Raw genomic sequence first — 23399 nt, 5'->3', positions numbered from 1 at the left:
CCACTAACAACATCTTTGAAACTATATATTATAAATAATACTCTATGGTTTTTATTAGTTGATAATATATGAAAATAATTATGTTAAAATAGTGTTTTTATGAATAATTCGAAATGAAGTTTCTTTAAGATACAAAATACTTTTATAGTATGATTATGATATACAATCAAACCTCTTTATAACAATGTCATTTATGCAGATAATTTTTTGGCTTCTATAGCGAAATGTTGCTAAGATAAAATGAAAATCGATTCCAAATAAAGCTTGGCTATTATAGTGAAATATAATGATAGAGAATATTTGTTTTAAAAAAAAGTCCGACTGTATATATCTCATAAATTAAGTGTTTAAAATTACACAATTTGTTGAAACCCTAATCATGATTTAGGCACATTTTGAATACTCTTTCCCCTTCTACCATCTCAATCTTTTGTGTTGTTTAATATTCAATAGCTTTTAATTTATCAATTACAAATTTAATATTGAAAAGTTTTTATTATTTTTAAGATGTCAAATTTCTTCTTATATATGCTTTAATTTCAAGGATCTACAAAATTGAGTCACCATTTAGACGAATCAAGTAGTTCTAAAATTCATGGAAAGAGCTTAAAATAAAGTTAAATAAACATGTAACTTACCTCTTCTGAATATTTCGCGTGATCCACTTATACTTAAATTGATGGTCATTTCACGGGTTTGGAAATGTAGAAAAAAAGAACTTCTTCAATTGAATCTACAGAGAATGAAGTAAGATAAATCATCAAATCGATTTTCTTGCGACATCGAAGAAATAAAAAGGAATTAGGAGATCTCATATGAATCTTTGCTTAATCGCCAGCGTTCATCTATCAAACATATATAGAAGGAAGACTTTGACAAAGTAAGATAGGTCCTTCAATTGATCTCTGATTATCGGATATCGACTTTTTCGCCGTATCGGAGGAATGAAAATGTATTATGAGAAAATATCTTAGTCTTCACTTAGTCGCGAGCGGTCACGGGCAGACTGAGTTGGTAAAAAAATGTGAAGAATGGAAAAAAAAAAAAAAAAATAAAAAGAGAGAAATACACATTATATATGATTCTAAAAAGGAAAAAAAGGAAGAAAAAAAGAAATACTAATATATTTTCACAAAGGTCCGACCCAAAGTTTTGCTGCTCTTGAGAAGATGGCTCGACAGTTGTACTTTTCAAATCAACTTGATATTTTGCAATTGATGACAATGTGGTGACGTCAAGGTTGTTTTTTTCCTCCACAAGAATTACATTTACATTCACCAACTCATATTAATTTCTTATAATTAAATACTTAATTTTTTAAAGTTATCACTCAAGTTGTGACACATATATTAAAAGCAAAATCATATTAATAAATATATTTAACTAAATAATTATCTACCTGTCTTTAAATACCTAATTAATTATTATTCGGCTCGTTGAAGTGGAGCAGTAATTTGGTGGAATTGAAAAAGAGGTAATTAATACTTTTTTAATTTTTTAAAATGACAAATATTTTAAACTAAATTTTCTGATAAAGTGACAATCCTTTGTTTTTAAAAAAGTTCACCATTTATATACACATGTTAATGTACAAATAACAGGTATGTTGTTGTTATTATCACTATTTATATTTATTAGCTTTTTAATACTAACATCCTACATAACATGTTTAAGACTATAAAATTAAAAGACATTTTGTTATATTAATATATTTTCAGTTTAAGATTTTTTTTTTTTACTTATGTAAATTAGTGTCCCGTCAAATTAAAAAAAAAAATTGCAACGGAAAAAGTAATAGTTATATTTAATTTGGATAAATAACACATGTTACCCAGAATATAAATATAAATAGCACATGTTAATAGACAAAAAACAAATATTGTGTGCTTATGAACTAGAAACATGCACAATGATACATGTAATTTAATTTTTCTGGTCAAAAGTGAACAATGACGTGCTGACACTGCATAGGAGCAATTTGAAATAACAAATGCAATTTGTTTGGATTACAATAATGAAACCAAGATCTGCTGATTTTTTTCCCAAAAAAAAAAAAAAAAAAACTAAAAACCAAATTTGTTAGTTTACCACTTAGGATAATGTCAATAAATTTTAAATTAATTGCACCTGTAGTCCTTAAACTTTACAACATTTATAGTTTTAATTTTGAAGGAGAGCGCAGCGACGTAAGTTGTTGTTGTATAGCGATTTGATTTTGAAGGAGAGCGCGATCCGAATGCTGGACCCGCGCATAATGTTTTAACGCACGGCCTCTGCCTTTTTATTTTATATATAGTTGTAACTTTCCTCCAATTCTTATAAGCTTTAGAATTTGTTATTTTAAGTTCTAAACGTGATTAAATGATTTATTTTCAGTCAATATAAGTATAATCAAAGCAAAAGACGGAAAATGAGAAAGACACTTGTATTTATATTTGAGAGATATATGAGTTGAATTAACGAAAAATAGTTTGATAAATATAAATGTTTTGTAAGGATTTTTTTTTGTTTGAAAAATTAAATTTCTGTTTTTGGAAAGAAACAAAAATTTATAACTTTACCCCGATAACAAAACAACTGCTTCTACTGCTACTTGAATCCACTTCTAAATTTTGACCAAACACTTTAAATATTAAAAATAAAAAAAAAAACTTTTTTGAGAAAAAATGTTTTAACTTCTAAAAGCTCGGCCAAACAAGCTCAAGAAAAAGTATAAGAAATACTTCCTCTATTATTCAAGGAAATGGAGAGATTGACGATGATGTCACACATTGCATTGGTGCGGGGTGGTTGAAATGGAGGTTCACATCCGGGGTCTTATGTGATAAGAAGGTACCACCAAAACTCAACGGTAAGTTCTACAAAGTGGTGGTTAGACCAACTATGTTGTATAGGGAGGAGAACACCAGTCAAGATCTTTCAGGTTCAGAAGATGAAAGTTGCAGAAATAAGGATGCTGAGTTGGATGTGTGAGCATACTAGGAGGGTTAGAATTAGGAATGAAAATATCCGAGACAAGGTGAAAGTGACCTTAATGAAGGACAAGATACAAGAAGCGAGACTTAGAATTATGAAGAGGAGATGCATGGATGCCCAGTACGGAGGTGTGAGAGGTTGGATATAGATGACTTCAGGAGAGGTAAAGGTCGACCGGAAAAGTATTGGGGAGAGGTGATTAGACAAGACATGACACAGTTACAGCTTACCGAGGACATAACCTTATATATGAGGTTGTGGAGGACATAGATTAGGGCAAAAGGTTGGTAGTAGAGCGTTATCCTACCTTTTATTTCTTACTAGTAGTTGTTGTATGTCTGATGTAGTTTCTTATCCGTTGGTTGCTGTTACTAACTATTGTCTTTGGTTATTACCGTTTTGCTATAAATAATAATACCGCTTTGTTTTTTTTTTAGTCGAAAGTGTCAAAATAGTACATTATACCATGCATGTGGGATTATTGTCACGCCCCGACCCATGAATTGGGTGTAACACGACACTTGTTGCCTTGCTGCATCTGACCGAGCGAACCATATGGCTTGCCGAATCAACATGGGACATACACTGATGCGGAATATAAGTTAAAATGCATGATCTGAATAAAACGTAGGACCCAAATATCATAAGTCTGAAAATATCGTTATATCTTAAATGCGGAAATAGTCTGAAAGCATAGTAAGATAGCCAACAAGGCTAACTCAAACTAAATAAACAGACACGACCGACTATTCGATACGAGCTGCTGCCAGACAAGGATCGCATCGCATAACTAACATGAACATGAAATATAAATAATGACTAAATCCCGAATGAGATGGGGCTCACTAAAAGCTGATACGAGCAATGTCCTAACGAGCAGATCCGCCGTCCTGTAAATTAATACCTATTTGTCAAGGGGACGTCAATACATTTGAATTATACTGGTATGTAAAGCAACTGAATGAAATAAACATGACACATGAAATAATAGAACTGAAACCGAAAGTGACATGAACATGAACGAGCATCTCTCGTCATAAATAAATTTGTAACATACGAGTAAAAACATTTTAAGTACATATGTATATATGGGAGAGACGTAGTATAACAACATGGAATCATTTTCCCGACCAAGACCCCCCACACCTTTCCGGGTATGAGACATAAACATGACATGAAAGGATCCAATTCAATTATCTGAAGGTGTCGTCCTAATCTGGGCAGATCGACCCTTACCTACGTTAGCATACGTAGTTTCAGGCTATCTAAGCCTTCTCGATAAACCTATGCTATTCTAAAAAACATGAACATGGATATCGGTGACATCTGAGCCTATGGTTTGTATAACATAACTTGTAAGTATGACTTGTAGACATGATTCGTAAACATGGCTTATAAATATGATTCGTGAGTATAATATAGCATGAATATAAGTATATAGTATAACTTGTATGAAAACATGGAAAACATGTAGATTTTCATGAAAAATAAGCATAATATTTCATATCTTGCATTTGAAAACCCATGGAATGCAAAGCATGGGTGTTCATGAATTACGGACGGATTCCCAATAACTAAAATGGAATATCAAGAATATAATAATGAATTATTAATACGAATATGATATGTCATGATACATGTAAATTAGGGTCATCATGAATAAGAGTAGTTTATGGAACTTCGTATTTTTATGGATGAACGTAGAGTGAGGGTGAACAACGATGTTCCTACACGTGGATAGAAACCCTACGTACCTTAATCGGTCCAAAAATTTGAGAAAAGTCTGAAACATTGAAGAAGAATTTCAAAAGTTTAAATCTTGAACCTTGAGATGGGTTTTAATTAAAACCCTAGGTTAGGAATAATGGATTTTCACTTAGAATTGTGTTGATGTTAGAAACACTTGGAATCACTTGGAAGAGGCTTACCTTGGTGTAGGAGGATGATGGGAAGAGAGAATGGTCATTCTAGGGCTTGAGATGTGAAGAATGAAGTGAAAAAACCAAAAAACGAAATTTTAAAGTTGTTGTCGGACCCGTTTTACTCTCATTTTTGGCCCACTTTACGACCCATAAATTATTTTACAGCTCGTAAATCATAGCGTGAAACCATAAAAGTGTGCTTGATATTTTTGGCAATTTTACGGCCCGTTTTTCCGGAGCGACATAACATTGTTTAGTAAATCATACATAACTTTTTGTACAGATGTCTGTTTGACCTCTATAATATACCGTTGGAAAGGTATTTCAAAGATATACAACTTTCATGAAGGAAGTTTTCTCAAATTCCTTACAGATTTCTCCATATAATCACTTTAAGTGAGACCTGATGCAAACTCACTTAAAAACATGCTCCGTAGGGTAGCTTTCAACTTTACTTTGCCCAAAGACTCTTCTTATGACTTGATTAGGTTTCAAAATCCCTTTCTACACTACTCATATTGGGTTCATTATCCCCCCGTCTTAAGAGTCAAACCTTAGCCCGAAACGAGGTGTTACAATTATACTTAAGATAAAGTTCTCTATTTTAATTTGTTTGTCTGACTTTACTTGGCATGGATTTTAAGAAAGTAAAGAAGAATTTTGAATCTTGTGGTCTTAAACTAAAGATATATAGAATGTACCAAAATGCCTTTAATCCTGAAAACGTGGAAAAAAAACTAAGAGTTTTCAAAAATTGAAAGAAACATTCTTTTGAAATGGTAAAAGGAAAGTAAGATAAACAAATTGAAACGGAGGGAATATATGAAAAGTTGTACTGAAAAAAAATCTTAATTTAATAGGAACTGTATAAAGAAGTAACTAGTGAGTGTGTTTAAGTCGATAATCAAGAACGCATGAATGCGCTGGAATAGCTCAGTTGGTTAGAGCGTGTGGCTGTTAACCACAAGGTCGGAGGTTCGACCCCTCCTTCTAGCGTTTCTTTCCCCTTTTTTTGTTCTTTGTTTTATTTTTTGTTTTGTGATATCCTATTTAATTATTTTTAACTATTTCATCGGAAAATTCATTGATTCGTGTCAAAAGTAGCTTAGAACATTGCCTTGAATCTCTTACTAATTAATACTACTAATAGTTTACCTATTAATTAACACGTACTGACCTTTGCAAGTTTTTACTATAATTATGCATTTATTCACAACTTTATCCAACAACTCACAATGATAATCTGTACGTATGCAATTTCAGAATGATTTCAAATTGTATGTCCAACCACAATTTCAACTTCAAATCAATGATTTCAAGTCCATGCAATTTGGAGTTTAAATTTGAAGTTATCATTTGAAATATATTTTGATACCTTGTGTCTATTAACTATGGATTTCGGTAAGATTGTATGAATTGAAAAGGTTTTGATAGTTTTCATAAATTATGGGATTTTAATGTTTAGGAAAAAATAATTTTTGAGATCCAAACTGTATGTTCAAACAAAATTTCAACTTTAACTCAACATTGATGTGAAATCATGGCCAAATGGGTCCTTTGGCTGGGTGAGCTGCTCTTTGTACAAGGTGCAGATAAAGGGAGCCTATAGACAATTGAAAGACAATGAGCACAACCTAGTAGAAGCAACATTGACTAATAACTCTACTTCTTTTTTCCCAGAAAACCCGAGCTTTCCACTGTATCGTTCTACAAAAAGATCAAAGAGAAGTGTTCACTGTATCGAACACGAATACAAATGATAGTATCTAGATCCTGGACTCCTAAAATCGTCCTTCAAAATAATACGCGGGATCATCATCACTCTTAATAATGTTAGTTGTGGTAGCAGCAAAAGAACTGGGCATGACTTTATGGTACATATATATAGGATTATGAGTTGTTTCCATATATTGTTACACTTCCGGCAGATGCTTGATTGGCTGCACGGTTGCTTCCAAAATTCTTCCGATTTGATTCTCTTGCAATTCTTGAACCAAACTGAAAAATATAAGTTTAAACATTGTTGAGTAAACTTGTCATGTTAACAATTTGAGCAATGGAACTCTAACAAGCAACAACTGGTACCTAAAATTCTAACCAAGTTGATTGTGAATGTAAACTCTATTGGCAAAATGGATATCAAGAGTATGACAAGACAAGTGCCATTTGGTCCTTGAATAATAGAAAGTTCTTATCTTGTTTAGACAAACCTCAAAACTATTCGTTTGACAATTCTGCAAATTTGGCTAAATCACACAAACCCGTTTGTACTGAGGACGAGCACGAGGGGAAAGGGGATGTATATGGTGATGCCTTTATATGATTAACAAATATATCACAATCAACTTTAGTGCACACTATTACTAATCGGTAGCGGAGGGAGAGCACCGGCTACAGGTTCGGCCGAACCTAGCAACTTTGGTTCAAATTCTGCATTTGTCTTAAAAATCCATTGAATATCTACAAATTATTAATTTAGAAGCCAATAAATTTAAAAGATTAGAATCCATAACTCATGAGCTTCAAATTCTGACACTGTCTGTTACTAATTATTCTTTACAGCTTTTAAAGTTGCTGTCAGAGGGCATGCATACAGGAGAAAGCCACAATATGCTCAATCACTCACTAAATCAAGGGAAAAAAAAAGTAGAAGCCAAACTCCTCAATTAAGATGGCTTTTTGTGAATCAAATATGAATAAGAGAATATTGACTCAACGACAGATGAAGAGCAAACAATAGATACCTGGATTGCTCTTTTCGGCAGAGAGGCTGCTCCAGATACACCAAGTAAATGAGCAACCTTCAAAAGAAAATAATAAAAGTGAAAGACTTCAGTAAGGCGGAAGAGCAAAACCAATGCAATTAGAGGAGAACGAAGTGAGGATCAGGTTTCTGTTTAAGGTGGACACAAAGTACAGATATAAACAAAGGATTACGACATCCTCCAAGAAACTATAAACGCACTATCATTGTTAATGTAATTTCAAAACCAAGTCTAGATAAGCTCAAAGGTTTAACCTCTCTCAAGATTTTCTTGTCACCAATACCAATTGGTTGATCAAGGTCGGCGATCTCCCACAATGGAATATCTAGCAAAATCCTGATGACATCCTCATCCAAGAAAGGGAACCTGGCCTGGCAAAAATAGAAAATAAGTTGACTGTAACTATAATATGAGAAAGTACTCCATTTAAGCAATTCAACTACCTCCTTGCCATTGTCACCAATACACCTGTCATCTCTGCCAAGGTTTCTCTTCCAAATCCTCTGCATGTCTAGTTTCATTTCATCATTCAGACCTAACCAGCTGATACAACAAATGAACAGGACCAAAGAGCAAATACCACTTTAAGCTTTCAGAAGAACTAAATCAACTTCTTTGCAGGAAGAAGTAGCAACATTAATAACCTGTGTGGCCAAGCTTCCAGGAAGCCAAAAGTGCTTATTTTTTCCAAAAAGTACTTATTTTAACAAATTTAGGTGTTTGCCCAAACTTTTGGAGAAAAAAAAAAGTGCTTTTGAATAGTAATAGAAGTAGTTTTTTTTTTTTTTTTTTTTTTGAAACTGGTATCTTTGTAATAGAAGTTGTTTTTCAGAAACAAAAAAGTAGTTTTTGCCGAGAAGCACTTTTGGAACGTTGGTCAAGCATAGCTTTAACATTGGAAAAAGTGCTTTTCAAATTAATTAGCCAAACACAAACTGCTACTTTCCAAAAGCACTTCTAACAAAAAGCACTTTTCAAAATAAGCAGATTTCGGAAGGTTGGCCAAACAGTCCATAAATCATAAAGAGGATGAATCCACCCAAGTGATAGTTGCCTCAAGTACTTTTGAGGAAGACAAAGCTACACATAAGAACTGTGATGCAGTGAATATCACAAGAACGAATCAACAGGAGCGGATTAAACAGAGGAAAAGATGTTAGCATACAATCAATACACGCCACACTCTACATAGTTCCCTTTTTTGGATGGTGGAAGATGGGGGAAATTCATACATAGGAGGACTTTACCTTCCGTTTCTATATTTTGTCCTATGCCGACCATATCCAGCACACTGTTCATCTGCACCAGAACCAACTAGGAGAATCCGAGCCGCAGATTTGTACTTTACACGGTCACAGGTTTCATCATTGCCTGTCTCATCATGTAAACAACCGTCTCCACTAGCAGCCAACCACAGAGCTATACCAATATTCAGATCCTGAAGCAAGGGAAGAATTAATTAAGCAATTTGATCGTCATTCAAAATGACAAAGTAACAGACACATATTCATATAGGTATTGATTTAAAAATACCATGTAGGTACTCGCAGGATTTATTAGTGACATGACATGCTTCGTTTCAGAGGTCAGCTTTTGCAGATCAGCATCAATCTCTACAAGTTTCCATCTGCAACTCAGTTTTATGATGAACAAACCTCTGGAAACTCAGTTTTATGATGAACAAACCTCAAAATGAAAGAAAAAGAAACAGAAATCGAGAGAAACAAAATGGTAGAGGCTCAAAACCAAGTTGCATCGCACAAAAATGTTTTGCTTCTACATGAGCAACCTAATATTGTTGTGTCTAAAGAAGGTACATTGAGTAGGACTATTTCTCAAATTGCCAAATTTCATCAATGCCAATTATTCTTCAAAAGAGCTATGCTTGCATTTAAATCCGGGCTCATAAGTTGCATGATTCATCATTCCGGCCATTATCAGCATGCATTTTCAAACATGTGTGTCATCTTGCTGATTCTCACGAAGAGATCAAGTTGCTAATGGTACATAAAAAAACAAGAAGGGGAATGGATACCTTCTTGATGGGGCAATACTTTGAAGTTCCTTTAGACCTGCTCTAGCAGAGATTCTATCAGGAGCACATGGACCGTCAAAGCTTACATTAAGCAGATCAATTTCATCTACAGGTACAACACGAGAATAGACCATGACTAGATTAAATTTTCCACAGGTAAATAAGCAGGAAAGGAACTTAAAGAATGTTCTATGTTAACTCAAGCAAGAGGGATATAGCAGATGTTACAAACACTCACATTTGGCATCCATGCACTTATCTAGTAATGCTGCAAGTATCATAGAGTCTAATCCACCAGAAAAGAGCACGGCAACTGGAGCATTGCATTTATTTGTGTAGTCAACTGAAGTGGCCTAGACATAACCCAAGAATTCTGTCAATTCAGAAAGCGAATACAGCAGCTTATGTTTTCCTGTTCCGTTGAAGGGCTTCTAAATCAATACAAACATTAGTTCTAACCATTGGGTGGAAACAGAAAACAAAAGTTAATCAGTTTCAGACCTGGTAGATTGTATTTAATGCAGTGCGTCGCATTATCGACTCTTGTAAAGCAATCATTACCCTGTGTGGTAGAGATGTAAGTAGGCAGTCTGTATAAGCTGTAACAGTTAGAAGAAGATTGCACTCAAGTTAGACTCTGACAGCATGTTTACTCACAATTACTATATCCACCAAACATGTAATGAATGGTGTTAACAACATAACTATGAGATACTGACCTAACTTAGATTCCATCAGAATGGAAGGAGTTAAAGGCGAGTCCTCTTTCCTATTGTAAACCTTTTGGCGGGAAACATGCAAGTCCTCGGGTTTTGGTTGGACTGAAGTTCTCTCCCAAGTGATTAACTCCTTAAGCTTTTGATCTGTCCAGTCATGCTTCAAAACTTCACCAATTAAATCTTCATCCGTTCCTATTGCACCAATAGACAAACTGTACACACCGCATGGAAGTTCTTTCCAGAAGTCTGTTTTGGCTATTTCGCCTCCATCTGCAAATTCTGCAAAATCAAAGCGTAACATGCGTTAAAAGATTGCACTCATTCACAGAGGAATAAGAGGAGGTATACAATAGACTACCAACTGCTGCCATATTTTGTTTGTTTTTTTCTCATGTCGGTAGGAGACAATGTCAAATAATTTTCACATTGATGTTTCTAATTTTAAAGTATTAAACTATGAACAAACAAGCAATATTGACTTTCTTCCAACACCAACTATTCTATCCATCTAACAGACTGCTTGAAAGCTCAAAAGGAACAAGTTTGGATTGAAAGAGCTGATTTTCAATATTGTTTCTATGAAACAACAAACTTCACAAACAGAGAATGGTTTAATCACCAAAATGCTTAGCTCAAAACAATATATTTGATCGTTAGATGTTCTTGGTTGTACATGCTCAATTATCACTATGGATAATTTAATATAGTTACCATCAAAGATAATGGCAACTGATTCGCTTATGTTTTGCTTTAAAATAGTTGAAGCTTCTCCAAGAAAACTTCGTTATTAAAAGAAATCAGTGAGTAAGATGTTGAAGAAGTGTTACCAGAACTTCTGTTTACAGAGGGAAGTGGTGATACGGAAGATAGCAGAAACCGAGGGTCCTCCTTCGTTGGCCAGTGAACAAGAAGGCTTCGCCTTCCAAATGCATCTCGACCAAACCATAATATGTTTGAACTACTCTATAGCAAAGAGTAAGCGGAGCATCAGAGAAGCTTTTGTTTCAAAATGATACAGCCTTTCCTGCTGGGATAAGCCAATAGAAACTTACCACCAAAAGTTACCTGCCAATAAATCAAAGCCCACGGCCCCTTGATTCTGGAAAGAAGTCCTGGAACAGAACTTCGCCTTTCTCCAGAAGTATCAGTTATGTTATGTTGAGGAGAAACATGAGAACAACATAGTCCTAGATGTTGCATAAGAATTTCAGTGACATTGCTATCACTACTCATTTCGATGCCTCCAAATATTTCACCTAAGCAATAATCACAGGAAAACAAACAAGAATCAATAACAGACTCTTAGAAATGGGAAAAAATAGGACATCGTAATTAATTTTGATAAAAATAATAAATCAACTTTTAATATTTTATTACTTTAAAAAAAGAGATTTATTTTGACAGAGATAATGCTTTAGCAAGCAACTTGGTGAGAAAAAAAGAAAATCTGAATGTTTTTGTGAACAAGAAAAAAGTAGTGGAATCTGCATATGGCCCAATTACTTGAAAGTGCAGAGAAACAAATACTACAAAATAGTGATACATTGTTTGACTCTCCAAAGTTAAGCATCAATTAAGTTGAAGAAAATATATAAAAATAAGAAAGTCAAGAAGAAAAAATCCAAGAGACACTTCAGTCTATCATGTTGGAAATGGCTCAAACGCCATGGTATTACCATTATAAACAAGGATGTTCCCTAACCCGTCCACCAATGGTTGAGCAATGGGATTTATGCCTCTAAGTTGCAATGTAGCACCAACAAATTGCATCTCTCTAATGAGTTCTTTACCACCACCACCACCAAAATGACAAGCCTCTCCCTCACTGGGATCTTCATTCTCCACAGAGGCAACAACATCTGGCTTCCCACCACACAAAGATGAAACCTCAGAACGAAGTATAACTTTCTTGCATCCCAAACTATCTGGACCCCTTCTTCGTAACACAGCTTTTATGTCACCCACTGAAAACAAAGTCTAATGACAATATAAAACATTGTTAGACTCTTCAAGATCACTTTTAAAAAGAAAAAGATAACAACTTTAGAAACTTCACATTAATCTTTTCTCATTAAAGGTGCAAAGATAGCTCTCTTTTCCTTTAATTCTTTAATCAAAGCTACCTTTTTTTAAGTTTCCCTTTTCAGTTGCAGGCAGTTCTTATGCTTTTTTTTGCTTCATTCGCGAGTCGTATAATAATCATGCAGATCAATCAAAAAGATTTTAAAGAAAATAAAAACAGAAACTGCATACATCATTCCTGATTAAGCTACAAAGCTGGCTCACTTTAGTTGCTGTTCTTCTACTTAATTTAGATATTGTAGCAAAAGGGGTTCATCTATCGATACGGATACCGAATGATGAGAAAGATAACAACTTTAGGAACTTTAAACTTTAGGAACTTTACTATCTTTCCTCATTAAGGTGCAAAGATAGTTCTTTTCTTTTAATTCTTTATCTAAGCTATCTTTTTAAAATTTTCCTTTCAGTTGCAGGAAATTTTTGTGCTGTTTTTGCTTCATCCGAGACTGGTATAAAATTGGGCAGATCAATCAAAAAGACTCCAAAGGAAAACAATAACAGAAACTTCATAAATCATTCATCATTGCTGTTTATTTACTTAATTTAGGTGTTGTAGCAACTTTAGAAACTTCACATCAATCTTTCCTCATTAAGGTGCAAAGATAGCTCCTTTCTTTTAATTCTTTATCAAAGCTAGCTTTCTTTAATTTCCCTTTTCAGTTGCAGGCAGTTCTTATGTTATTTTTGCTTCATTTGCAAGTTCTATGAAAATGGGCAGATCAATCAAAACGATTTTAAAGAAAAACAATAACAGAAACTTCATAAATCATTCCTAATGTGCAAAGCTAGCTACTTTTAGTTACTCTTTTTTACCTAATTTAGAAGTTGTAGCAAAAGGTGTTCATCTAAATGAAAAAATAACAACTTTATAAACTTCAGATCAATCTTTCCTCATTAAGGCGCAAAGATAGCTACTTTTAGTTGATAATTTTTACTTAATTAGGCGTTGTAGCAAAAGGGGTTCATCTAAATGAAAAAGATAACAACTTTAGAAACTTCACATCAATCTTTCCTCATTAAGGTGCAAAGATAGCTACTTTTAGTTGATAATTTTACCTAATTTAGAAGTTGTAGCAAAAGGGGTTCATCTAAATGAAAAAGATAACAACTTTAGAAATTTCACATCAATCTTTCCTCACTAAGGTGCAAAGATAGCTACTTTTAGTTACTGTTTTTTACTTAATTAGGTGTTGTAGCAAAAGGGGTTCATCAAATAATAGAGAAAGATGCATAGAATGTGAAATCAGAAGTAAAGTAGGACTAACAAGTAACAAGGCTGCAGTTTTGCTGTTCTTGCATCAATGGTTACTACAATAATAGAGTATATTATTACCTGCTGTTCCAATAGAGGTAGTGGAGAGATAAAATTGGGGTCTAAAGATGATAAAATTGTCTTAATTCCAGACACAATCACTGCTATACCACACATCACTCTTTCTCTTTGTTTGCAGCTTCCTTAAACCCTACACCCACTGGAAATATACAGAGACCCCTCCAAAGTAGGAAGAAAGGTTTATGAAATATCAACCAGCCAACATGTAAAATAAAAAAAAATAAAAAATTTAAAAAAAACGAGAAGACAAAACTACCCTTAAGGTTAAGTCCCCACTAAAACCCTTTTTTAGAAAACTAAAATAAAAAACGTTGCTGCTGCTACTAAGCGGCCATTGCTAACAGAGTGATTTTCTACACAAGGTTTGAACTTTTATCAGAACCCTATTTCTTCTATTCATTCTTTCTTGTTACTGCTAATTATATGTTGTGTACTTTCTTGAATGTTCAAAGATATTATCTTTAGAGTTTGTTGATACTTTATACCAGTAGTATTAGTATTATTCTCATAGTTCTTTGTTCTACAATATCTGTTGTTTCTTGTATTCGATTATTGTATCATTTAGCTATTGTTACTTTTCCTTTCTTTCAGAATGCTATGTAATTTTTTTTTGGTAAGGAAAATTGGGTAAAATGTTTTCTTTATTATTTGCCATGGCTTCTTCACTTTCCTTTTGCCTCTCTAAATTAGTTACGACTAATTTTGTGTTGGGTACTTTCAAGAATGTTTGTGCTTGTTGAATACTTGAATAATGGAGTGCGGAAGAAAGCTTTCTATAGTTTCTGTTTGCACTAACTATAAGTAAGCGTTTGGGCCATAGAAACCAAATATTTTCACTTTATTTTAAATTTTTGAAGTTGGAGTTGAAAATGGAGTTGTGTTTGGTTATACTTTTTGCAAAGGAGAGGAGAGCATTTTGTTTGGAATTATGAAGGAGTTAGAAATCAGGTTATAAGTTGTTTTTCAAATTCGGAATCCTACGTCAAGTTGAATTTGAAATTTCATGGCCAAACACGGATTTTTGAATAAAGTGAAAAATTTATTCCGGAAAAACATGAATAATTTTTTTTGCCAAACGGCTGATAAATGTGCAGAGAACTTATAGCTTTAACAGTGTTCACTTTATACTTTAGGTACTATTTTGAATGAAGCTCCAAAGTTGAGGGTTTTGGGTTTCTTCTCTGAGTCCAAACAGGGGGTAAAGGCAAAACTGTAAAACCTTGCCAACCACACAGCCGGAAAGTATTGCTCCCATCTTGACTTCAGCCTTTGTTTTCTTTCTTTGAAACGATTGACCTGACTGGCTTGAAACTTGATTTGATTATCCGCCGCCGCTAAACCCGCTCCACCACCACTGCCCTTCCATTTGCTGTCGTTATTTGCCTCTTTCCACCACAGCCGAGATGGAAAGTAGCAGCGGGAGCACCAGCTATGCCGGTGAGTGGAGAGCAGAGGAAGCTATCGCCGGCAACACTGAAGCCCTTCGAGTTCTCAGAGAACTCATTACCTACCCCCTCCTGTACTCTGCTGAATCTCGAAAACTTGGCCTAAAGGTACTACAAGTTTACCAAGTAGTATATCTTTGACATTCAGCTTATCTATCATCTTTCATTAACAACTCTATTTGCTTTGCTAATTTTTTCTGTAGTGGCCACGTGGATTGTTGCTATATGGACCTCCTGGAACTGGCAAGGTACTATACATGTATGATCTTGATCTGGGTTGGAGCCAAAATCATGCCTTTTTGAATTTAAAACAGACTTTTTTGGTTTTGAGCCAAAATCATACTTTTGAATTTCGAACTTGTTATTTGTGTTTGAGCCATAATCGTGTCTTTGAATCTCAAAATTGGCACTTTTGAGCCAAATCCTGTCTTGTCAATTTTACAATTGACATTTGGATTTGAGTCAAAATATCATGTCTGTGGATTTAGAAGATAACTTTTGGGTTTGAGATGGTTGTTTGATTAAAATTTTGTAATATTTTTTAATTGTAGACAAGCTTAGTTCGAGCAGTTGTTCAAGAATGTGGCGCCCATTTGATCGTAATAAGGTGTGTTTGATTCTCACTCAATTTTATTTTCTCTGACTGGCTTCTATATGTCTTTTGTTTTGTTGCTTATGTACAGTAAAAGTGATGGTCCTTTTTTTTATTATTTCTTTGTTATTAACAACAAAAAGTACTAGAAGTGCTTTATAAGTATGCGTGGCAGAAATTTACCTAATTGGTTCAGATCTATCAATCGAATGATGAGCATTCTGTGATCCTTATGGTCCTTGATGATATTTAAATAACTGAAGAGTGCTTGCGTTTTGAAAGAGTTGAGCTTTTGATGCTAGTTATTTATGTATGGTGACTCCACACTTTTACGTACATTAAAAGAAGAAAGAAGTCATTGACTTCAAGGAGAATCTTGCATTGTTTTGTATTTTTCTTTACCTTATTGTTCTTTCTGGCTTTGGATGTATTTGCAGTCCCCATTCCGTTCACAGGGCTCATGCTGGTGAAAGTGAGAAAATTTTGCGGGAGGCATTTTCTGAAGCATCATCTCGTGCAAAATTAGGCAAGCCATCGGTCATCTTTTTGGATGAAATAGATGCTCTTTGTCCTCGTAGAGATTCTAGGTACATGTTGCACCACTTTATCCACATCCGTATGACAATGGCGTTGCTTAAACCATGGTTTACATAACTGAAAAAAGAAAATATGTTCCTAGGGTAGAGTAGATGATATATTCCAATGTTCTTTACTAACAAGTTATTTGAGTGCTTGGATTGCAGAAGGGAGCAAGAAATTCGTGTAGCCTCTCAGCTCTTTATGTTGATGGATTCCATTAAATCCTCATCGACATCTGTATCACATGTTGTGGTGGTAGCATCAACTAATAGGTAGCGGTTTTGCAACATTTGCTTTGTTTGGTTTTTTATCTTTTAATTTGTGGTGGATTGCCTTTTCCCGTGTCTCTCATTATCAGCAAGTGTACCTTGACTATGAAGGTGCTGGACTCTCAGCAGAGTTCTATTCACAAGAACAAATAATTAAACAAAGAGGGTATTGATTTGAAAAGCATCAAAAGGGAGTTTGGATGTCAATAAAGATTCAGATTTTTGATCAGTTCAAGATTCAAATATCTTGGCAGAAGATGAAATAGAAATCGAAGTTGCCTTGCAGTTGATGTCTTGAACAAAGAAGCAGAAAAGGAGTTGTAGGTAGAATAATCTCATCACATTAACAGCGGGCTTGAAGAAGTGCTTATATCAGAAAGTAATGGACCAGAGAATAGAAAACAAATGTATTCTTACGAAGAGGCATCTCGAGGTCTGCATGATAAGATGATGGACTTTGAGCTCCTTGATGAAAGCATTCTTGATGCTTTCAACTTTGAGAATGAACATCAGCAGAAGATAGCTTGATTGGTGAAACTGAAAAGTGAGGCTTAGAAGGCAAACCATTTTGCCATTCATCACATTAACTTAGAGTGGAATGCTAGAAAACCTTCTTGGTTTTCCCTTAAGAGATGTATCAAAATTGTGATTGCTCCTACTTTTGTTTCTTTTGAGTTTCTTGAAAACTAGTAAATTTTCCTCTTTATAATGATCAAAAAGAATTTCTTGTTTTCACTGTTAGATCCTACAAGAAAATGTAAGCAAGCGACAGTGCCAGCTTACTGTCTGTAAGCAAGCCACCAAGCCCCGAATGAGATCCTTCTGATGGTCATGAAACTCTATGCTTACTTCTGTGTCATGTTATCGTACACTTCTCTTTTAAATTAACCTGATACCTATACATTTTATGTGCAGGCCGGATGCTATTGACCCAGCTTTAAGAAGGGCTGGACGTTTTGATGCTGAAATTGAAGTCACAACACCTACTGAGGAAGAGCGGTTGCATATTCTCAAGGTGAGCTGCATAAGATAGATTTTTTAGCATGCACCAGTTTAAGGAGATACCTGAATGGTTACTCTTTGTGAACATCCACAGTTGCTCAATCCCTTTTATAATCTGTATGAAGTTGGTCTTAAGATGCTGGTTTCCATTTCTGGTTTTTCAGCTTTATACGAAGAAGCTTCAATTGGATGCGAGTGTTGACCTTCGAGCCGTTGCTGCATCTTGCAATGGTTATGTTGGGGCAGATTTAGAGGCTTTGTGTCGTGAAGCTGCAATGTCTGCAGTAAGAAAGTGCTCTGATTCAAATCTAGACGAGGACTCCTACAGCATTAATATGGAAGATTGGAAGCATGCAAGAGCAGTGGTTGGTCCTAGTATAACGAGGGGTGTTACTGTTGAAATCCCCAAGGTTTCTTGGGAAGATATTGGAGGGTTGAAAGACATAAAGGTGTGACCTCGCACGAACAATTAGGTCAGGTTGAATATTTTCAAAATCTAATATGATGTTAAATTCTTGAAACAGAAAAAGCTTCAGCAAGCTGTTGAATGGCCTTTAAAACACTCTGAAGCATTTGAACGGCTGGGAGTATCACCTTCCCGTGGAATCCTTCTTCATGGACCACCAGGGTGCTCCAAAACAACCCTTGCAAAAGCTGCTGCTCATGCTGCCCAAGCTTCATTCTTTTCCTTGAGGTCTGATGAACATTCTGGTCTCTTCTGCCCTTGGCATAAATAAATCTTTTTCTGCTTTGTTTCCTGCTAACTCTTGATGCAAAAGAAGGATTGATAAATGATAACTCTCACTAGTAATGATGGTTTTTAGATATAAATGTGTTTACTAGAAAAAGGAAACATGTGCATGCACTGATAAAATCAAAATGAGCACCGGAGGATGTGCCCTAGTGGTCAATGAAGTGGGAAGAGAACCATGAGGTCTCAGGTTCAAATCCCGCGCAAAAAAAAATTAAGTGATTTCGTCCCATCTACCTGAGCATTGGTGGGCAAAGTTACTCCAGTGAAATAGTCGAGGAGTGCGCAAGCTGGCCCGGACGCCACTGTCACTTTAAAAAGTCAAAATGAACCAATAGCTGGTTATACACGTGTAGTGCTTGCAGTTATCATAGCTTTTCACCTTTTCTATCTTCTTTATTGTCAACTATTGTTCTTATTTAAGCATTTCTTTTGAATGCATCTAGTAAGTTTATCGTTATTGTTTAGTAGTTGTTTCATGCATTGCTTAGCAACAAGTGAGCAGCGATTCTTGTCTCGTCAGCCTTTGCCAACTTATATGAAAGTTCCTGGAAAACCAAAAACATGTTAAATTCTAACTTATATCACAGTTTCTGGAAAACCAAAAACATGTTAAGTTAGTTTGAAATGACTGTCATGTAGTATGCTCCCCCTAAATCTTGAATGTATGCTTGGGTTTTATACCCCCTTTGGAGCCCTGAGATTGGTATCTACTATGATGTTAACCATCTTTTTTTTAGCTTGTTTTCAGTAACTAAGTAAATAATGTATACCTCATGCGTTCGATTTGACCAAAAATTGCAAATCCTAATCATTCGGTTTCTTGAAATTCATAATCATGAAACAGTGGTGCAGAGCTGTATTCTATGTATGTTGGTGAGGGTGAAGCTTTATTGCGCAATGCTTTCCGAAGAGCTCGCCTTGCAGCACCAAGTATAATATTCTTTGATGAGGCTGATGTTGTTGCAACCAAACGGTAAGTTTATTTAGCTTAGCTGATTGCTGTTCTGACTGTGTTTTAAGTTTATCTTCCTCATTCTCCATTATTTTTGCAAAACTCTGATACGATTTATCCTTAAATGGCAGAGGAGGAAGTTCAAGTGGAAGCAGTACAGTTGGAGAGAGACTTCTATCCACCCTCCTAACTGAAATGGATGGTTTAGAGCAGGCTAAAGTGAGCAGTAAATTTATTGCTGTTTTGAAGTACTAATTGCAAATAATCTATCATTTTGATCAGGTATCGAACGGGTTTCTTTGTTTTCTAATCATTTCTTTGTCAGGGAATTCTTGTTTTGGCTGCCACAAATCGGCCCCACGCAATTGATGCTGCACTGATGCGCCCAGGAAGATTTGATCTCGTAAGAAACTCGTGAATGCTTAGTATAACTTAGCAGCTCAACATGAATGTTACTATTAAGAAGCAATCCTTGTACTCGTTAATGGTCATATACTGTAATTAGCTCATTTTATTCAATTTGGTATGCTTGCAGGTTCTTTATGTCCCCCCTCCTGACTTGGAAGCTCGATTCGAGATTCTCTGTGTTCATACACGAGATATGAAATTGAGAAATGATGTTAATCTCAGACAAATTGCAGAAGACACAGAGCTTTTTACTGGAGCTGAGCTGGAAGGGCTATGCAGAGAAGCTGGAATAGTTGCTTTGAGAGAGAACATATCTGCAACAGTTGTATGTGATCGGCACTTCCAAATAGTCAAGAACTCGCTAAAGCCAGCACTTACCGAAGAAGAGGTGGTTTCCTATTCTTCCTTCATGAAGAATCGATCTGAAAGGTCTACTAATTCATTTGAAGCCAGTTCCAAAAAGAGTGACAAGCAAACCAAGAACTTGTTAGTTTTGGCCAGTCCTGTTACAATTGGCGTCATTAGTGTTGTATTATACATTGGTGTTAGATACTTTCTGATGCCTACTGAAAAGTTGTCGAGGGAACTAACGAGTACATAGCGTCCAACTATGTTAATTCCAGCATATTGCGGCATATGATTAAATTACCAAAATTTTGAAAACAATTTCTTAGCCAGTTGAGGCATCCTTGGACGTGATTTAAGTTTTGATGCTTTTGGTTGTCTATAACATATTTACTAGTACTTTGGATATTGGTCCTTAGTTAACAAATGAATGACGCCAGCTACTATTAATAGAGTATTTTACATATTTGGTGTTGAAATTATTGGTTTTGTTTAAAAATCGATTGCAACTGCTATTTGCTGAAAGTTTGTATATTTCTATTAGAAGTGAGTGAGCGTGTGTGTGTATATATGCCTAGTTCCTTGTGTTTCTGGCTGTAGAAAAATGAGATTTGGTTTCAGACCCAATGTGTGATGGCACAATCTTTACCACAATTTTTTTTCTCTGTCTGAAATGGAAGTTAAAAGCTGTAATAGCAGGGTTTAGGATCTATGTTGCTCGAATCTCCAAAAATGTTTTCGGGCGTGATGTAATGCATTTTTGCAGGATCCAACACGGGTGTGGAAGGAACGGAAATTCCATACTTTGAACAGAGAAGTCCTTGTATAGTCTGAAAATTTCTTGTTTACAACTTTTGCCATCTTGCTGTAATTTTACATCCATAGAAGAGAAAGATGGTTTGCTGAATGGTTTGCTGAATTTTATGGGGGATCAGATTGTATAAGTGTGTACTTATTACATGCATTCGCCGGGTGATATTTCTTTTTTGCTTATTAGTAGAAGAAAAAAAGAAAAAACAGGTTAAAAAATGCAGTTCTTCAAATGGTTTCCTTAGCTCTGGCAAGAGCTAGAACTTGTATTCCCTCTTTGAGCTTCATGTTCGCCGTAATTAAAATTATTGGAGATATAACTAAGTAAAAGTGAAGGAGGCCTTGGAGTAACCGATAAAACCCATGTGTGACGATGAGGTCACGGGTCGGAAAGACCTCTTGCGACAAATGTAGGGTAAAGTTGCACATATGAGACCTTTGTGGTCCCACGGACCCGCGTATTATTTTTTTTTCATAACTAAGTAAAGTGTGTTCTCCGAGTTTAAACATTTAGACAAGAGGGTAACAAGAAATAAACACTTTTAATGTGTTATTGCTCTACATCTTACTTTTGAAGATGTGAGATACGTTAAACTTGATGACAAACACAAGTGAAGAAAGAAATTGACTAGTTGAGCATAGGTTAATTAAAATAATTTATAATGCAAGGTGAGAGCATAAGCTGGAATAGCTCAGTTGGTTAGAGCGTGTGGCTGTTAACCCCAAGGTCGGAGGTTCAACCCCTCCTTCTAGCGTTATTAATTTTTAATTTGCATAAGTTAAGAGCTTAATCTCAATAATATACATCCACCATAAAATATTACATTCACGTAGTCATATTTTTAATTTACATCTACATAGCCAATTTTTTTTTTTTGCAATAGTGTTCATACACACGATATACAATATTATACGCTTAATGTAGATAATGTATAAATCTTGTATAAAAGTATATAATAATGTAATAAAGGGCCATTTCGGGTAATATTAGAAATATTGTCCATTTCCGGTAAATATTTTCTCCAAATAGAAGGAAAATTTGGTGTTTTTACTCTCCCAATGTATGCATAAGATCCAACACAACTAATATTTGCAGGTGTTTGGACATTATTTGAGGGTTTTATTTAAAAAGAATATTAAGTACTAGCACTGAGGTTGAAAAAGTGTATTTAGTTGAATAAAAAATCGAAACAAAAATACTAAAGAGCTTTTTGAAAATAATTTTTTTGACCCTTTCTGCTAAAAAATAAAAAAAACACTAGTTGTTCAAAATAGTGTACAAAGTTTCCACCTTTTGCTTGCTAATAATTTTTCAAGAACAAATTTTGAGACATGCCTTCAATGGGCTGCTAATAATTTTTCAAGAAACAGTAATCACCATCAACATAACAAAACACAAGGGGATTTTTTTGCCAGGTTTTTAGTTTCAAGCATACCCCACTTGTTTAATTTACTTTAATCTTTTTTTGGTTCAGTCCATTAGCTAAATGCTTCCTTTAGTATTTTTGCTATAAAGATTTGATCTTTTTTTGTTTTTTTGTGTGTGAATTTTTGCAGGAAGCAAAAGATTGAGCAACAGATTAAAAATTTACCAATTGCTGCAGTATAATTTTAATGATTTATTTTAACCCCTTTTTCTATTGTCAGCTGTTTTTTTTACTATATTGTTTCTCTTATAAGTTTATAACTAAGTTTTTGTTGGGAGTTAGCATTTTTAATTATGAGTGTTTGGCCTGTGGGATTTTTTTTTTAATGGTGGTTAGAGGCGTTTTCGTCTAGTTCTAGGTTGTTGTGGACTTGTGGTTGCCCTGTAAAATATAAGCATCCGTGTATTATAGCTTGAGAAGACGGCAACAACAACATACCCGGTGTAATCCCACAAGTGGGGTCTGGGGAGGGTAGGATGTATTCGACCTTACTCCTTCTACCTTTGTAGGGGTAGAAGACAGTGCTTACATTATCTCATTTTAATCTTATTGCCGTTTTTTTATGTTGTTTTCATTTGTTCTGGATTTTGGATTGCTGTATTCTGTGGATTTTCTCCTTACACATGATATTTGATCGATTTTAGTTGAAAAGAGACTTGTGGAGGAGGTTCGGAACAATGACACTGTGATAATTGTTGGAGAAACTTGAAGTGGAAAGACAACTCGTAAGTATTTTGGTAAACATCCTCTTAGAGTGATTGACATGCATTTGAAGCACAACCATTTGCATTACACTACTTTAAATAATACTCCGTCTGTGATCATTTATGATATTGCATAGTGTCAGTTCTAAGACCTTGCACATTTCGGTTAATAAAAAGGATAAAAACTGTGTGCGTGTTGCATCTTTCTACTTTATCTGTGTATTTGCGGTGTGGGTTATGTGTGGTTTGTCAGTCTTTATTGAGGTGTATAAAGCAGTCT

General features: G+C 34.9%; 2 protein-coding genes and 2 non-coding genes across 11 annotated transcripts; 3 read left to right on the top strand and 1 right to left on the bottom strand.

Annotated features, from left to right (window-relative positions):
• The first annotated feature begins 5820 nt into the window (after positions 1 to 5820).
• Positions 5821 to 5894, top strand: TRNAN-GUU (transfer RNA asparagine (anticodon GUU)). The gene has a single exon. It is a non-coding gene; the product is annotated as a tRNA-Asn (tRNA).
• A 653-nt stretch (positions 5895 to 6547) lies between these two features.
• Positions 6548 to 13975, bottom strand: LOC132067834 (uncharacterized). 6 transcript variants are annotated; one of them, XM_059461198.1, is made up of 14 exons: positions 13833 to 13975; positions 12094 to 12394; positions 11483 to 11673; positions 11245 to 11380; positions 10418 to 10696; positions 10200 to 10297; positions 9937 to 10051; positions 9699 to 9804; positions 9197 to 9290; positions 8911 to 9101; positions 8107 to 8206; positions 7918 to 8034; positions 7643 to 7699; positions 6548 to 6896 (listed from the first exon to the last, which is right to left on the bottom strand). In XM_059461198.1, the coding sequence occupies exons 1-14, from the start codon at positions 13926 to 13928 to the stop codon at positions 6789 to 6791; spliced, it is 1989 nt and encodes a 662-aa protein (XP_059317181.1). In that variant the 5' UTR covers positions 13929 to 13975; the 3' UTR covers positions 6548 to 6788. The 6 variants fall into 6 exon arrangements, 4 of the variants coding, with proteins under 4 accessions (XP_059317181.1, XP_059317182.1, XP_059317183.1 ...); XM_059461199.1 differs by having other exon boundaries at positions 7918 to 8029; positions 8107 to 8166; XR_009417241.1 differs by lacking the exon at positions 6548 to 6896 and having other exon boundaries at positions 7641 to 7699; positions 8107 to 8166.
• A 74-nt stretch (positions 13976 to 14049) lies between these two features.
• LOC132067836 (cell division control protein 48 homolog B) lies at positions 14050 to 20563 on the top strand. Of its 3 annotated transcripts, XM_059461204.1 has the most exons (14): positions 14050 to 14194; positions 14966 to 15074; positions 15231 to 15385; positions 15481 to 15525; positions 15829 to 15884; positions 16307 to 16456; positions 16613 to 16720; positions 17633 to 17732; positions 17884 to 18168; positions 18244 to 18413; positions 19318 to 19446; positions 19557 to 19644; positions 19751 to 19828; positions 19961 to 20563. In XM_059461204.1, exons 3-14 carry the CDS (start codon positions 15236 to 15238, stop codon positions 20432 to 20434), a joined length of 1833 nt encoding a protein of 610 aa, XP_059317187.1. In that variant the 5' UTR covers positions 14050 to 14194; positions 14966 to 15074; positions 15231 to 15235; the 3' UTR covers positions 20435 to 20563. The 3 variants fall into 3 exon arrangements, with proteins under 3 accessions (XP_059317187.1, XP_059317185.1, XP_059317188.1); XM_059461202.1 differs by having other exon boundaries at positions 14966 to 15385; XM_059461205.1 differs by lacking the exon at positions 14050 to 14194 and having other exon boundaries at positions 14217 to 15074.
• A 1106-nt stretch (positions 20564 to 21669) lies between these two features.
• Positions 21670 to 21743, top strand: TRNAN-GUU (transfer RNA asparagine (anticodon GUU)). The gene has a single exon. It is a non-coding gene; the product is annotated as a tRNA-Asn (tRNA).
• Positions 21744 to 23399: the final 1656 nt, after the last annotated feature.

The sequence above is a fragment of the Lycium ferocissimum genome, chromosome 8 (genome assembly GCF_029784015.1).
Source record: "Lycium ferocissimum isolate CSIRO_LF1 chromosome 8, AGI_CSIRO_Lferr_CH_V1, whole genome shotgun sequence".
Lineage (NCBI taxonomy): Eukaryota > Viridiplantae > Streptophyta > Magnoliopsida > Solanales > Solanaceae > Lycium > Lycium ferocissimum.
Note: the sequence above shows the minus strand (reverse complement) of the source record. Positions and strands in the feature narration are given on the sequence as shown.